Source organism: Nomascus leucogenys, chromosome X (assembly GCF_006542625.1).
Source record: "Nomascus leucogenys isolate Asia chromosome X, Asia_NLE_v1, whole genome shotgun sequence".
Classification (NCBI taxonomy): domain Eukaryota; kingdom Metazoa; phylum Chordata; class Mammalia; order Primates; family Hylobatidae; genus Nomascus; species Nomascus leucogenys.
In genome coordinates, this window is record NC_044406.1 from 105,308,831 (window position 1) to 105,326,081 (window position 17,251).

Here is a 17,251-nt window from a genome sequence, read left to right on the forward strand (position 1 = left end):
GCAGCCGGAGAAGGGGACCCCTCTAGCTCTTGTCTGTGCAAAAGCGAAGCAGACTGAGCTGCCACCAGGCTGGAGTGTGCTGCAGAAGAGAAAAGGCAGAAAAGACTAAACAATTTGCTAATGTCTTAAGAGCAAGTAATGGGCACCCAAGCAAGCCCTGAGCACACCCCTGGGAAAAAAAAAACATCAAAGCCTGTTGCCACAGAAGAAGCTAGAGCCCAGGTCTTGGGGAAGAGCAGGGCAATATGAATGAGGCAGGTGTAGGTCACTTAACTCCAGATCTCTAAGGCAGATTCCATACCTTTTAGCCATCCCCCAGGGGCCAGGAAAGCCCCTTCCTGCCCTCACCCTCCTCCTCTGTTGCCACCACATTCCCCTGGAGGTTCTTCCTTGCATCTTTGTTAATCCCCTCAGAGAAGTCAGGGTGAAAATGTCAAGGTCAGCTTTACCCTTCTAAGAGGAAAGGAGGCTCTCTGTTCTGGAAGATGGCCATTGTGTCCCTATTATTCCAAGTACTGCACACACCTTCAGAAAAAGGAGCCTGCTCCCCACATCCCAGCTTCAAAGCTTCAAAGTCTGACCAGTTATCAGTGACTGCCCAGCTAGCTGTGTGACCTTGAGAAGATGCCTTCCCTTCTCTGGGCTTGATTTTCCCATCTGAGGAATGGGTTGATTGAGCCAGATAATCTCTAATAGCCTGTCCAGCTCTGACATCTAGTAATTCAGAGTTTTTGGTGACAGCCGGCCTCACCTTATTCCCAGAAACCTTTTCCAAGTTCATTTACATTTGGCCATTTGAAATGAGAGGATGGGACCATGTAAATGTATTTCCATTTTCTTCAGGAAATCTTCATATGCGCTGGGCTTTGTAGACAAAGATGTTACTAATGTCATCAGTCATTCCCACCTGGAAAAGTAACTTGGATTTGTCTTCTTGGTGGTTCAGATAGGGGTCACATCTGCCCACATCTCTCTCCTTCCTACCTGGCCTGCTTTCTTGTTGGTAATACTGCACTCATAAACCAGGCTGCCAGGCACTAGCTGTGTGTAGCCACATCTTGTCTATGTCAAAGTGTCTAATGCATCACTGACACCACGGGGCCTCTAATGAACCGCTTGTGAGCGGGGGCAAAAATGACTTTGCAGTTGGGGAACCTCAGGCCCAGAGTGGCTAGGGGTGCAGAAGGCAGGACAATATTAGGACTAGAAATAGAGCCTAACCCTTTTGATCTCCAGTAGAAAAGTCCTAGAAAACTTATCATTTGCTCAAGATCCGTACTCATACAGGACTTAACACCTGCTTGTGCTGGGGGCCATTAATAAGGGTTTTTCTTTCTTATTTTGGCAGCTCCGAATGACCACTTGCTTTATAGCAATCGGTCTCAGATTTATTTCACCTTGGAGTCTCATGAGAATGCACTACATGATGCAGAAATAGCATGTAAGCTCCGCCCAATGGGTTTTAAGGTGAGTGTGGGATGGAAGAGGTGGGAAGGGGTTGTACTGTAGACAGGAATTGGCAGGAAGGGCTGCCTCCCTGGAGCGTAGGGGCACTAGAGCTCAAGCAGAACAGGAAGAAGGCTTTGCAAAGGAGCCAGGGTAAAGATCCCTGGGCAAAGGGTGACTCAGGTCTGCAAGGAAACTGGATTCTTCTCCAATTCAGTCTTCAACTGATGACCTTCAGAGCAGCCTGGGCATAGTGACTCTAGAATATGCACTTGGGAGCCAGACTGCCTGGGTTTGTGTCCCAACTCTGCTAACTTTTATGACCTTTGTAGCCTTGGGCAAATGACTTAACTTCCCAGTACTTCATCTCCTCATCTGTAAAATGGGGGCTATTCAAAGCAGCTACTAAATAGGGCTGTTGTGAGGATTACATAAGGTAATAATGTAAGGTGCTTAGAACAGTGTCTGGCATGTAGCACTATATAAACGTTTTCTTTCTTTCTTTCTTTCTTTCTTTCTTTCTTTCTTTCTTTCTTTCTTCCTTTCTCCCTTTCTCTCTCTCTCTCTTTCTGTTTTCTTTCTTCCTTTCTCTCTCTCTCTCTCTATTTTCTTTCTTTCTTTTTTTGACACGGAGTTTCCCTCTCGCACCCAGGCTGGAGTGCAGTGGCGCAGTCTCGGCTCACTGCAACCTCCGCCCCCTGGGTTCACGCCGTTCTCCTGCCTCAGCCTCCTGAGTAGCTGGGACTACAGGCGCCCGCCACCACGCCTGGCTAATTTTTTGTATTTTTTTAGTAGAGACGGGTTTTCACCATGTTAGCCAGGATGGTCTTGATCTCCTGACCTCATGATCCACCCGCCTTGGCCTCCCAAAGTGCTGGGATTACAGGCGTGAGCCACCGCGCTGGCTTTTTTTTTTTTTTTTTTTGAGACGGAGTCTCACTTTGCCATGCACACTGGAGTGCAGTGGCGTGATCTCAGCTCACTGCAACCTCCATCTCCCAGGTTCAAGTGAGTCTCCCACCTCAGCCTCCCGAGTAGCTGGGATCACAGGCGTGTGCCACCATGCCCAGCTAATTTTTTGTATTTTTAGTAGAGACGGGGTTTCGCCATGTTGGCTGGTCTCAAACTGCTGGCCTCAAGCAATCTACCCACCTCAGTCTCCCAAAGTGCTGGGATTCCAGGTGTGAGCCACCATGTCCAGTCTATATAAATGTTTTCTATCGCCATTGTTATCATTTTCCAGGGACATTAGAAAGAGGAAGGTGAGAGTGGTGTTGCTGGCCTGGTGCTCCTGAACTTCTACTGATAGCCAGGCTCCTTGGCAGCTTGGCCAGTTTTCTCTGAAGGGATCCTCACACTCACACAATGGTTGTGCCATTTCAAGTCCTTAATATAGTCAGTCAGCCTGCCAGTATCCCCAAGGATTTAGGTCACATGGGGGGTGAGAAGAAAAACAGCCTGGACACCTCTCAGGATGCCAGGATGCAAAGTGTCACTTTCTGTATCTTTGCCTCGCTTCAGGACTGGCCCTCAGCCACATGTCAGTACTTTGTTTAGAAGATTAGATTTGAGCCTGTGCTCTACTACTTGCAAACCATGGGGAGGTGGCTTCACTCTCTGAACCCCAAGTATCCTTGTTTGCAAAATGAAGCTATTGATATCTGCCCTGATTGCCTCGCAATGATGCAATGAGGGTCAAAAGTGAACGTGGCCAAGAGGACATTCTGCAAGCTATAAACTTCCTGGGTGTAGTGCTCTCTCTCTACACAACCCAAGGATGCCTTCCTCAGAAAACCAACGTATCCAAGTTCAAGTCCATGATCCCTTATCTGAATCTTATAAGACCAGAAGTGTTCAGAATCCAGAATGTTTTATATTTTGCAAGGACCATATATTAGGTCTCAGTGAGCTCTAGACAGCTTCCTGTAATCCAACACACTATCCAGCAGATTCCGTGAAAATTCACACTCAGTGGGACAAATATTTTTAAACACTTTATATCAGTTTAGGTCAGGTTTTGCCATCTAATGAATTTTGATGTCAAGCTTACGAAAATAATGGATTATCAGAACTTTTTTGGATCTGGAAACCAGATAAAGCATGTGGACCTGTGTACTCTGCCATGAATGTCAGGTGAATCTTGTATGTTCTTTCCTGAGAAGGTTTTCATGAGTGATGATGGATTCGTATGTTTTTTTTTTTTTCCGAGAAGGTCTTCATGAGTAATGATGGATTGGTATGGTTTTTTTCCCCAAGGAACACATTTAGTGTTTAATACAAGTCACCAGTGTCTTAACCCAAAGGAACTTTAGTGGGGGCACTTTCGGCCTCCCAGTAGTGCAAGTCAGGGAGCTGCCTGGGAGTAAGAGGACTTGCAACTCTTTCCACCTCCACCCTAAGCCTAGATCCTAGGGCTAAGGACCTTGATAGTGTGGTGAGAAGCAGAGCTGAGAAGCAGTGAAGCATTTTGGATGAAATGGGAAAAGTGACTTCCCCAGTGAAGGAAGAGTTGATGAAAGTATTAAATAGGAGTTCCATTTCCCCATAGTGATGAAGTGAGAGGCGGGGGCAGTGATGAGATAATTTATTTTCTTGGGGGTTAAGAGAAGACAAACTGATGCATATAATTCAAAACCACCTCCCACCCTGATTTGCATATTTCCCAACATTTCTATGTAAAATGCCCCAAGTGTAGGGGTTTATCTGGCAGCCCTATTCTTTATTCCAGCCATCCAGCCAGAGTGTGTGGTACTCAGCACATCCTGCAGATGATACAGCTCTCCGTGGTGTGAGCTGGTTGCCCTGAGCAGGTAGAGTACATGGGTTGGCTGGGCATGGTGGCTCATGCCTGTAATCCCAGCACTTTGGGAGGCTGAGGCAGGTGGACAACTTGAGGTTAGGAGTTTGAGACCAGCCTGGCCAACATGGTGAAACCCCATCTCTACTAAAAATACAAAAATTAGCCGGGCATGGTGACGCATGCCTGTAGTCCCAGCTACTCAGGAGGCTGAGGCAGGAGAATCGCTTGAAGCCAGGAGGCGGAGGTTGTAGTGAGCCGAGATCCACCACTGCACTCCAGCCTGGGTGACAGAGCAAGATTCTATCTCAAAAAAAAAAAAGTGTATATGGATTGCTACTTGATATGATTAGTGGGATCACACAGAGGCCTTTCCAGTCTCCCAACACTTCTCCCCTCTAGCTGCCCTGTGGTGTCATACAAGCCTTTCCCAAAGGCCCTTGGTAAACACTGCTGGGAGAAGCAACAAGGGAGGCCATCAACATCCATGTATCAGCCAAGACAAGGCTTCAGAAGGAGCTGGGGGAACGTGGAAAGGTCCTCAAGAGGTTTGGAGCAGGGGCCACTGCTCAAGAAGGCAGCTTCAGGGCAGCCTCTGCAGCCAGGCCATAGCCTGAGGGCTCTGAGGCCTGCAAAGAGGCATGTTAGAAAGGGGGGCAGGGGAGTATCCAGCAGCCACAACCGGGATCACTTCATTCACTAAGTTAGGCTTAGTACTGCCAATGGAGGAGGCAAGGGAGCAGGCCACTGGGTGGAGGGACGTCCTAGATGATTCAAGTGAAATGCTCTTCAAGGCAAGTTGCTAGTGTCCACCTGTCTCAAGACACACACAGAGGGCAGCCCTCTCCCCAGCTACATTTTTCTTCCTTCTTCCCCAGGATGTTCCTCTGCCCTCCCTAGAGTGTCTTTCCCAGAGCAGTTGGGCTGGGGCCTTGAGGAGCCATAAACTTCTTTATACTTTTTAAAGTATGTGGTGAGGGAGCAGAAGTGATCCAGGCCCCTAGGAGAGTAAGCATCTGCTCAGCCCCTGGTTAGCCCTCTGAAGGGCAGTCTGCTTTGTGGAGAAGAGCGTTCTGGGAGTCCTGAGACTGCAGTTCTAGTTCCAGCTTTGCCACTAGCTACCTTTGAGGTCTTGGAGAGGTCAGATCCCTTCTCCTGGGCCTCTTCTGAAAACTGATCAGTTAGTTTAGGTGCTCTTTCAAGCCACTACTGAGGACTAGTTCTCTGCTTGAGAGACTAGTTCAAATGAAGGCATAGCTGGGCAGGCCCTGAAAGCTGGTTAGCATGTGGTCAAATGGGGGTTCTTGCTACATTTGATGGTCACTCCGTACAATGGTGGGGCAGAGACAAGGTAGTATGGCAGAGTGGTTAAGAATACAGGCTTTGGTATCAGTCGGTCCCAGGTTCAAACCCTGATTCCACAATTTACCAGCTGTGTTACATTGGGCAGGTTAACATTTTTGGGTTTCAGTTTTGTCTTCTTTATAATGGCATTAGAACAGTTGCCCACATTTTAGGGCTGTAGATAAGAGAGTCCTTTTAAAATGTTTCACACAACAGTGAGTGCTCTGGGTTGGTTATTGTTAGAGCAGTAGTGTTAATAGGCTGAATAAAATGGGATTGAATGCTAATGTTTCCTTCCAGGCACATTTCAGAAAAGCCCAAGCCTTAGCCACCCTAGGCAAGGTGGAGGAGGCACTAAGGGAGTTTCTCTACTGTGTATCCCTTGATGGAAAGAACAAGAGAGCAAGATGTGAAGCCCAAAGAGTGAGTTGAAATGACATCAGGTCCAGCTGCCTACTGGACCCTCCCCTCTCTGTCTTCTCTAGGAAGGGGAGTGAGGGTGCTGTCCTCCCTGGCATTTGGGGTCCTGAGTGGGTGGTTCCCTGGGTTAAGGGGACAAAAGGGAGATGGGAGTGTTAATTGATTGCCCAGAAACACCGTCCTTCTGGTGTGTATGATCAGATTGGGCAGTTCCTACATTTTTGTAGGAGCCTGTGAGGAATGTTCTTGCTTCTTTGACTCAGGGTCTGGATTGTCAGTGGGAGAAAAACCAAAATCAAGTACATTAACATGGGGATTGAGGCTCACTGAGGACATTCTGGCTGTTGATGAGAGATCCAGGGTGTGGGGCTACCTGCTGTTACGTAACTTTACTTTGGCTGAATCACGGTTTTCACCAGCCACACATGACAGCCAGCCCCTGGGAAGGGATGTTGGTGGTCCCTACCTCCCCTCTCACCATACACAGAACTCCAACCTTCAGCTTCTTTGCTAGAAATAAAACACACTGCCTCACAAATGGCTAGTCAGAGACCATTACAATATAATGCAAACAGTCATTCCAACTCTTGGGTCCCAGGAGAATGTGGTAGTTATAAAAGACAAATGGTGTGAAATACTGAGAGCATTAGTGAAGGCTCAGGCATCTTCAATTCATGCACTTTGTTGGTTATTGTTCTACAGTTTACTCTGTTGGTGTCTGGGTAATCAGCCTGTAAGTTGGATTCTGACAGTTGGCGGTTGTCTCTGCTCTCCTTGTGCTCCATCCACTATTCACCGCCGAGCCTTACGGTTTCTGTCCCAGTGTGGTTTGGCAGAGCAGTGGATAAAGAAAGTGAGCAAGAGACAGAACTGGTTTCTGAAGGCTCTAGAAAGGAATTGTTAGCAAAATCAATGAAATAAGGGAACTGGCCCTGGATTTTCTGTCTCTCACAAAAGATCTCCTTTCTGGGAGGTTGCTTTGAATTGGTTTGAGTATGTGAAAAAGGTATGCTTGAGAGGAGCATGGTTCGGGGAGAATTGCTTCAAGCTGTGGACCCTTCTCCAAATCTTAAGTGTAGTCCATGATGTAATGATAATAATAATAGCTAACATTTGTTGAGAATTTCATCTGCATTAGACACTGTGCTAGGCATTTTATGTGGAGTATATTATTTAAATCCCACTACATTCCTGAGGCTAGGTTTGGTTATTTATCCTCAGGTTACAGGTGAGACAGATGAAGCTCGGGCTTGCTGACTTTCCCAAGGTCATGCAGCTGGTGATTGGTGGGAAAGTATTCAAACCCAAGTCTATCTGCTTCCAGAGCCTGGCCTCTTAGCTGCTCTGCCATCCTGCTTCCCATGAGGACATGGCCACAGCCTCAGCACTCACTGGTGAAGCTGGATCAATAGTAGCAATGGAACTTTCCAGTTCCGGGATGAACAAAGGCAGTTAAAAGAAACTTGTCTTTGGGGACAGAGTGTGCAAAGGCCAGCAGAGGCAGGTCTCAGACCCAAGGAGGAATGGTTTCTTGACTCCTGTTTGTCCATTTCCCAGCTGGCCTGAGATGTTTTTGGTGTTACCAGTTGGGCTGACCTGTCTCTCTAGTCCGCTTTTATAGAGAAACTGTTGTCATTTCCACAGCTGCCTAATGGTTTGAGGCAAGGCATTGTGTGAAGCTCTGAAGACCCAAAGAGGCATAAGTCACAGTTTTAGTCTTCAAGGAACTTACAATCTTGCATTTGTTAACATAAATGCCAGATGATGCAAGTAAGCGTATGCCCGTGATGAGTGTTACAGAGTTCTGAAGTGAGGGTGAGAATTTAGAGGCGAATTTCCACTGAGTGTGATGAGGCCATGGCAGCGATTAAGAACATCAAGAATCCTCAGTTGTGTTTATTTACTAGATCATTCCAGTTTCAGGGCTAAAGATTTGACAGAGATTATGCAGGTTCAGTTGACATTTATAAGCTGCCTTCGAACTCATAGGCCTGTGTTTCTTTTTAATGTTTGTTTTTACTGCAGGTTCTTTTTCCCCCTTCTTGACCTATTTGGGCCTTTCTAAGGCTGAGGCTGAAATGGAATTGACTTTCATTCATGTGGAATGATCATTCTCACTGAGAATTGACCCCAACTTTTGTTTTCCAATGCCACTGAGAAGGCCTAGAGAGAGATCTCAAGTAGTAAAATGAAGAAGGGAACTGCTGTTGTTATTTCTGCTTTGTTTCCTTTGATTTCTCCCTTGGCCTCCTTTTCCTTCCCACCACCCTCTGCCCTTTCATCCTTGCACCTTGTGATGCTGTGTGGCTGCCACTGAAGAGTATTATGCTCTTTTTGGGAGAATTCCAAAGATACTGCCTCCTCAGAACTGGCTTGGTCCTGTTGAGTCACGCATTAGGGCTTCAGAGGACCAACCTTGGCTCCTGTGGAGGAGGGACCTCTGAAACCTGGCATTTATGGCCCTGGGTGCTGTGAGTACCTCCCCATTTAACTCCTGTGCCAACTCATAACTGGAAAGTGGGTTTCTCAGAGCTGAAAGGAAACATAAGGATCAATCTGAGGACTTTGGGCCTGAATGCTAGGCCTCTCCCTGGGCCCTGGGGTGGGTAAGTGTCTTAATTCAATTCCATCCAGTGTGATGAGTATTTATTGGGTATCTGTTATGTGCCCTCTAGAAGCTGGCCATCTGGCAGGAGAGAAAGGCTTACATCTGTGACACATTTCTAGGATAACATAATGTGGTGGTGTTCAAGATGCTATATTATGGTGCACTCTCTACTACTGCGTAGGACAGGACTGGAATAGTGAGGGAAGGTAGCACTTGAGCTGAGCTTTGAAGGCTGAGTGGGGTTTGGCTTCATGGTGAGTGCTGGCATCTGAAGGAACATCATGAAGAGATTGCTGGATGCCAGAGAATAAATCAAACTGGAGTTTGGTGTTCTGTCAAATTTTATTGAACGATTAGTACCCTAACTATGTACCCTCAGCACGGGACTGGAGCTTCCCTTAGTGGATCTCCAAACACTGCAGGAGCTGCTAGGTGGTAAGCACTGGAGCAGGTTTTAGAAGCAAAGTCACCTGCTCTCCTTGTGTTACATGTTTCAGTATATGGAAACACACACACACACACACACACACACACAATCCTTGCTGGTACAGGGGAAACTTGGGGCAAGAATGTGGACAGTGAATGGTGCAAGCTACATTAGAACGCATGTCTACCCTCCCAGCTTATCCAATTGCAAGGGAAACCAGCAAGAGACTGGAACCTCCTTGCGCCTGGTACTTAAACTTAACCTAACATCCTCTGGGAGGCAAAGGCCAGAAGAGGGGAGGCGAGGTTGGGAGAAGAGGGAGGAAGCTGGAGTTCCATTTTTCCTAACAGTTAACTGCTCAAGTTCCCAGCTTTGAAGGGATTAAAGATCCAGGGGTGATGGTGGGGAGAGGAGGAAGCAAAATGGGTAGTGGAGAAAAGAAACAGCGAGTATCCTAGAAGACATTTGTAGACTTCTTCTACCCACTGAGGTATTATGAACTTCAAATTCCCCAACTGAGGTTTCTCTCCTGACTTTACCTCTCTGTCTCTTTCCTCCTAGATGAGTTTTAAAATCCCACTGCAGATATTTCTGTGGAGTGTTAGCACTAGCATGGTGGCTCTTAACCTTGGCTAGGCAACAGAGGCATCTGTAGTGCCTTCTCAAAATCCAGATTCCTGGGCCACACTTCAGACCTGGGAGAGATGGGAATACAAAGTAGAGACCTAGATTTTTCATAAGTTCCCCAGTTGATTCTGATGCCTGCTGAAGCGAGGACCCCTGCCCCAGTGTGATGTGTTCCCTAACACACTGGTCCAAGGCTTCCTCCCTGGAGTTCTGCCCTGCAAGCTGGCTCCCTCCCCGCTTCACCCTCCTCCCCTTCACCTGGGCACCTGTAGAAACCTAAGTAGTGAAGTCTTCTGTTTTATGTCACAGCTTCTCCTTAGTTTCTTTTCACCATCAGTCCCGGGGGATTCTCAGGAACATTCTCCCGATATCCTGAAGCTGTTGGCACCTCACTCTAGATTAAAGGAAAACGTAGAGTCAATGACTACTGAAGTTACCAGCCATAATCTGCCAAGGTTGTTACAGGTAAAACTCAACTCACCCAGCTCGCTCGTGATGCTTCGTTTGGCTGTTTTGTGGGCAAACGTGGGGAGTGAGCCCTCCCTCTCCTATTTTGGTTCCTGAGAAAGAAGAAATTGAGTCACTAGTGGTTCTGTTCTTTGCAAAGAACCTCTTAAAGATGCAGCTGTGAATTTCAGGCATGGTCCCAGAGTTTATTCATTACATTGAAAAAAAATTATGAGACAGGGTCTCTTTCTGTCACCCAGGCTGGAGGGCAGTGATATGATCACGGCTCACTGCAGCCTCAGACTCCTGGCCTCAAGAGATCCTCCCACCTCAGCCTCCCGAGTAGCTGGGACTACAGGCATGTGCCACCATGCCTGGCTAAGTTTTTTTTTTTTTTTTTTTTTTTTTTGTAGAGACGGGGTTTCACCATTTTTGCCTAGGCTGGTCTCGAACTCCTGGCCTCAAGTGATCCTCCCACCTTGGCCTTCCAAAGTGCTAGGATACATTTTTTTCCAGTTCTTGGCTAGATCCAGCCAAGAGAGAGATTTTACAGAACTAGAAAGGAATTGGCTCACTGCCCCTGGGCCATACCATTTGGGTGGGTTTATAGGCTTTGGAGAGGAGTCTGGGAAGAGGGCCTAACAATCCCTCCTTTCAAGCTTTTGTTTGTTCAAGCTGCTGGCCTTTGAGTGCCAGCACTTATCCTGTGCAAAGACAACTCTGTCTGATCCTCAAATGGATGTAATTTCATATTCCTGCACTATGCCTTATACATAAGTAAGCTTCCAATACGTATTTGTAACAGAAGAGGAAAGAGATGTTGGAAAGAAAGTTGAGTTGAAGGACCTGGGAGGAAGACAGGTATTTGTACCTTTCTTTGAAAACCAGGAAACAGAATACGAGAGAGATGGGCTCCAGGCCCTGGCTTTCCCGGCAGAGGGTAAGTGGTCAGAAGTTGAGGATCAGAAGCACAGACTCCAAGGCAGAGTTTAGCACTGAATGCCTGGGCACCTTTAGGGGGGCAGTTTTCCCTCCATTCATGCCCGGTGTTCTTCTCCTGTGTGTAAGCCCTGGGCTCTCATAAAAGGACTGAAATGCAGGTGAGCCCAACTTTTCTTAAAAAACGGCAGAACTTAGAGGATCTCCTGAAATCAGAGAACCCCCAGTGATTTCAATAATTAAGATCACTATTACATGATTGAGAATGCTAATACTGAACCCAAATGCCTGGAGTGACTTCTAATTGCAGCTCCATCTGAAAAGAAGAAAAATAGCAACCTTGGCTTTCCAACGTGAACCAGCTGGGGAACAAAGGATTGGATTTCCACCCAAACTTTGCTTTGCAAAGCGGTATACTCCTGAGTGGCCAATGCCTTGGGTTCATGGAAAGTCAAGGTTGTAGTATTGCTGTAGTGCTGGAGAAAACCCCAACTCCCAAGTTAGAGACAGAGGAAACCCACATTATTTTTCTCCTCACCTCATTGTTTTCTCCCAGCTATATGCTCCCCTTTTTCACCTGTCTGCCAGTTTTTTTTGGTAGGGGGTTAGAGGGAAACAACACGATGAGTATCTTGACCTGTGGACTATGGGTTTAGATTAGAGAGGGGTTCTCCATGTAAATCTGCATAAACATGTTGTTATTGCACTTATTTCTAAATCCTTCTTCAAATATCCATCTCCTGGGAAAATATTCTTTAAAAGGCTAGAGACATTGTTGATTTTTTTGCCAGGTGATTTTGTCTTTTTTTTTTTTTAATGCTTTTCACCCCAAATCTAGTAAAAGGAATAGTTTGCACCTTGTTCATTTGCCAAGTGTAACATACATCCCTGGAGCATGAGGTAACTTGGCAGGCCTGTGAACAGACCTATGCCAAAGCCCTACCAAAAGTCCTTTTGGAGTTGGAGTTTGGGGATTGCAGACGGCCGTGAATGGCAGTGAGGGCGAGAGGAACTATTGAGTGACAGGATCTGCCCTCACTGCCTGCCTTGGTTTTGCTAAAGTGGTTACTGGGGAAGGATTTGATAGGAAGGGGAACTGGTGCTATCTCTGGCATTTCCTCTTTTTGCACCTGCCCAAGGAGGCTTTCCTCCTACATACCTTCCTGTCCTTGCCTAGGGAAGTTCCCTAACTCCACCCAAGCTGGGCATGCCTTGGTTGCAGATACTGTGCAGAAAAGAAGTAGGAAATAATGCCTTATGATGACTCCCCAGTTGAGCTCTGTGTCCACTATGCGATCGGGGTGGGGATCAGGACTCTATAGTTTCCCTTTGTCCCTCTGGGTAGGAATATCAGAGGACAATATTGGTCCTAAGAAGATTCTGATATGTGGCCTTTTCTTCATCCAGGACAATCTGGAGCTCCCACATTGTTCTAGTCAGGAGGAAGCAGCAGTCAGGGGACCCAGCAGTGTGATGGACCCAGCTAAAGTGAAGGGGGATGGTCAGCAGCACCACATGAAAGACCAGGAAGAAGAGGAGGAGAAGCGGGATGCTACCTCTCCAAAAGCTGCTTCCAGCAAGACTGGAAAATGCCAGGAAAAGAAAAGGAAACATTGCCACATTGAATCCCAAGAAGAAACAGGGATGCCTAATAAAGCCTCCAAGCAAGGTACTGGCTCTACCCAGGGAGAAGGTAGCTTGGAGGAGATCCCTGGGCTCACCAATATATACAAGTTACTTACCTCTGTCCGGGGGCTCCTTAGGCTCTGGGTGTGTGGCCCAGCTCTGGCATTTACTTGCTGTGTGACCTCAGAGATTGCTATGAGGCTTCTGTGAGATCATGCACAGTGCCCAGCACACTGTAATAAGTGTTCAATACTAATTATTAATATAACGGAAAGCCAAGACATCAGGTCAAGCACAGTATCAACTAATGACATCCCATACCCATGGGGATGCCACTTCCTTCTAGGTCAGCCTCTCACTACCCCCATCCCCATTCTAGGAATGCTGGATGAGGAAAGTGAGGTCAGGCCTCACCCTGCTCATTCCCAGTTGTGTTCCCATAGGTAGGCATGTGAGAAGCAGCAGCTGTGGCTTGCTATCTTTCCATGAGAGGTTGGCAGTGCCAAGATTCAGTTTTAGCTTTGAAGGCCTAGCTCAGTCCATTGAGTTGCTGTAGCTTCTGCTGTTGAGAGAGGTGCCTGTTGTATTTGAATGAAGTCCCCAGGGCTCCTGGACATTCTTTGACTTGCATTTCTCTTTCTGTTGGGGCTGCTGGAAACCTCTGAGAGCCTACTTCTGAGTGTCCCATTTTCAACGGCTCAGGTGTCCACTAAGTCAACTCTCTGGGAGGTGGTGGTGAGAGTGGCAAACGGAAAAACGCATTGGATTATTTTGCCTCAGAAGTACCATCTATGAAACCGGGGTGGCTCCAGCGCTGACTTCTTGCTTTCTAAATCGCAGATCCTCCCACTGATCAGGGGGACAAACCTGCTCTCAGTTTACCACTTGCATCTTTCGACGCATCTGACCTTGAATGCGCTCTATGTATGAGGTACGTCCTGTGTACTATCATTTACTTCCTGATGTTTCTTCATCTCTGGTGTCTGGACCTTTCTGCTAGTGACCTACTGCTGGGTTGGTTAGCATGTAAAAAGCATAGCTCTAACGGAATGGAAATCACAACATTGATTGTCACATGGGTCAGCTTGTGTCCCCTTCCCACAGACTGCATTCCCTGCATTCCTGGCTCCTGACTTGGAAAAACCTGGAGAGTGGGAAGGGAACGGTCTATTCACAGGTCACAAACTGATGGCCCACTGAGCTGAATATGTCTGAATATGTCTTTTTTTTTTTGGTGTCTTTTTTTTGGAGACAGAGTCTTGCTCTGTTGCCCAGGCTGGAGTGCAGTGGGGCGATTTCAGCTCACTGCAACCTCTGTCTCCCCAGTTCAAGCGATTCAGGTGCCCCAGCCTCTTAAGTAGCTGGGATTACAGGCCTGCGCCACCACGCTTGGCTAAGTTTTGTATTTTTAGTAGAGACAGGGTTTCACAATGTTACCCAGGCTGGTCTCAAACTCCTGAGCTCAAGTGGTCTGCCTGCCTGGGCCTCCCAAAGTCCTGGAATTACAGGCCACTGCGCCTGGTCTGAATATGTCTTCTGTTTGGCCCTCATGGGGTTTGTTTTTCTTAAACGTGAATGTCTTGAGACAGGACATGTACTCTCCAGTTGACCATACCCACCACCACCCAACTGCCTTGTTCCAACCTGTGTGTCACAATTGCATTACATTCTTAGCCCCTAGAGATAATTTAAATTTTGGACCCCAGCACTAATCTCAGTTACATGGTCAAGAGCTCAAAGTTCAAGGACTACTGTCACTGCCACAGATCTATTCTTGGGAAGCCAAGTGGTGGGCCTGACTAGCTTTTGTTTTGTGTTGTGCCATGAATATTAGTGGTGGGCCTGAGATACTTAGCCAAGTATCTCCCCACCAAACAGTGCCACATCATCTCTACTTCCTCAGATCTCTGGAGGTGCAAATTATTCACATGCTCCCCCACCCCAAAAGAAAGAGGCTATGATTATGGTGTGTGTAACCATACACATTTTTTTAAAATTGCTTACATGTCTTTGATTTCACAGCTGTGACTTAGTGGCTTAGAGGAGAGGCTCCCTGGCTCTGTCATTTACTGGCTGTTGACCTGGGTGGAGCAAGTGACATTCTCTGCTACTGTTTTCTTGTCAGTAAAATAGAGAACAGTGTACCTACTCCATGGGGTTCTCATGATTAATTGATAAAAATCTATTTAACACCTGGAATAGTGCCTGGCATATAATAGATACTCAGTAAATGTTAACTATTTTTTTTTCCTTCTAGACCAGAGGTCCAGAAGGAAACGTTGGGTCTATGGACCTCTGAGGATGTTCTATATATGGATTCTAATAGATGTATGAATGTCTCGAAGTTGTATGTTAAAGTATGTGGGTTTTCCAGGACAAGGTCCACATCCTTTAGCAGATTCACAAATGTGTCTGTTTTCCAAAAGAGCATTAAAAGGAGGCTGAGATATTTGCACAAAAATTAAGATGGTTGGCAGGCCGCTGTTCGTTGTGCTGGCGGGTCCTGCGGGGAGGGCTGTGGAGCTCCAGATGGACTAAAGAACAAACCAGCAATCCCGAGAGGGCCCACAGTCCCTCTGAAGGAAGCGGGTTGCTTCTGCAGGACCCAGGAGACACCCCAAATACTCTGGGAGGCAAATAGCCTTGGTCAAGTTCTCAAGTCCCTCTCACTCTCCGCCTGGAAACAGACTTGGAGCTGTTGGGGAGGGCACGGTGGAAGTGAGACTGGCCCTTCAGTTTGCATGGGAGCTGGGTGGGGCCTGTGACTGCTGTATTTCCCCAACTTCCTTGGTAACCTGCATGACTCAGCGAAGGCACCCATAATCCTCCTAGGTACACAACTCCAGTGACCTGGGAATCTCACCCCCATCCCCCACAGCAGCTGCAGCAAGACCCACCCAGTGGGTCTGAGCTCAGACATACCTAGCCCTGCCCCCACCCAGTGGTCCTTCCCTACCAACCCTGGTAGTGGAAGACAAAGGGCACATAATCTTGGGAGTTCCAAGGCCCTGCCCACCGCTGGTCCCTCTCCACACTACCACAGCTGTTGTTTTCTGGAAAGCACCACCTCCTGGCAGGAGACCACCCAGCACAAAAATAGAGCATTAAACCACCAAAGCTAAGGACCCTCATGGAGTCCATTGCACACTCCACCACCTCCACCAGAACAGGCATTGGTATCTATGGCTGAGAGACCCATAGATGGTTCACATCACAGGACTCTGCAGACAACCCCCAGTACCAGCCTGGAGCCGGATAGACTCTATGGGTGGCTAGACCCAGAAGAGAGACAACAATCACTGCAGTTCAGCTCACAGGAAGCCACACCCCTAGGAAAAGGGGGAGAGTACTACATCAAGGCAACAGCCCGTGGGGCAAAATAATCTGAACAACAGCCTTTAGCCCCAGACCTTCCCTCTTGACAGAGCCTACCCAAATGAGAAGGAACCAGAAAACCAACCCTGGTAATATGACAAAACAAGGTTCTTCCAACACCCCCCAAAAACCACACTAGTTCACCAGCAATGGATCCAAACCAAGAAGAAATCCTTGATTTACCTGAAAAAGAATTGAAGAGGTTAGTTATTAAGCTAATCAGGGGGATACCAGAGAAAGGCAAAGCCCAATGCAAGGAAATTCAAAAATTGGCACAAGAAGTGAAGGGAGAAATATTCATGGAAATAGGTAGCTTGAAGAAAAAACAATAAAAGATTCAGGAAACTTTGGACACTTTTAAAAATGCAAAATGCCCTGGAAAGTCTCAGCAATAGAATTGAACAAGTAGAAGAAAGAAATTCAGAACTTGAAGACAAGGTCTTCAAATTAACCCAATCCAACAAAGACAAAGAAAAAAGAATAAGAAAATATGAACAAAGCCTCCAAGAAGTCTGGGATTATGTTAAACCATCAAACCTAATAATAATCAGTGTACCTGTGGAAGAAGAAAATTCTAAAAGTCTGGAAAATGTATTTGGGGGAATAATCGAGGAAAACTTCCCCGGCCTTGTGAGAGACCTAGATAGCCAAATACAAGAAGCACAAAGAACACCTGGGAAATTCATCACAAGCAGATCCTCACCTAGGCACATTGTCATCAGGTTATCCAAAGTTAAGATGAAGGAAAGAGTCTTAAGAACTGAGACAGAGCACCAGCTAACCTATAAAGGAAAACCTATCAGATTAAAAGCATATTTCTCAGCAGAAACCCTAAAAGCTAGAAGGGACTGGGGACCTATCTTCAGCCTCCTCAAAACAATTACCAGCCAAGAATTTTGGATCCAGTGAAACTAAGCATCACTTATGAAGGAAAGATAGTCATTTTCAGATGAACAAATGCTGAGAGAATTTGCCATTAGCAAGCTACCACTACAAGAACTGATAAAAGGAGCTCTAAATCTTGAAACAAATCTTGGGAACACATCAAAACAGAACCTCTTTAAGGCATAAATCACATAGGACCTATAAAACAAAAATACAAGTTAAAAAGCAAAAACAAAAACCAAAGTACACACGCAACAAAGAGCACGATGAATGCTACGGTACACCACATTTCAATACTAACAATGTAAAT

The 17,251-nt window shown here is 46.7% G+C and overlaps 1 protein-coding gene across 4 annotated transcripts in view; it reads left to right on the plus strand.

Annotated features, from left to right (window-relative positions):
- The window catches only part of LONRF3 (LON peptidase N-terminal domain and ring finger 3), a 44,713-nt gene that overhangs the window by 2,379 nt on the left and 25,083 nt on the right, over nucleotides 1-17,251 (plus strand). For 2 of the 4 annotated variants that reach the window (XR_004028781.1, XM_012498769.2), the window contains exons 2-5: nucleotides 1,349-1,467; nucleotides 5,888-6,010; nucleotides 12,463-12,724; nucleotides 13,522-13,612. Coding sequence is in view for 3 of the 4 variants with exons in the window: in XM_012498769.2 (XP_012354223.2) it covers nucleotides 1,349-1,467; nucleotides 5,888-6,010; nucleotides 12,463-12,724; nucleotides 13,522-13,612 (595 nt within the window). In the remaining variant the exon portion in view is untranslated. Of the gene's footprint in view, nucleotides 1-1,348; nucleotides 1,468-5,887; nucleotides 6,011-9,978; nucleotides 10,135-12,462; nucleotides 12,725-13,521; nucleotides 13,613-17,251 lie in introns of all 4 variants that reach the window. The other 2 variants (XM_003262244.3, XM_003262243.3) reach the window with 2 other exon arrangements.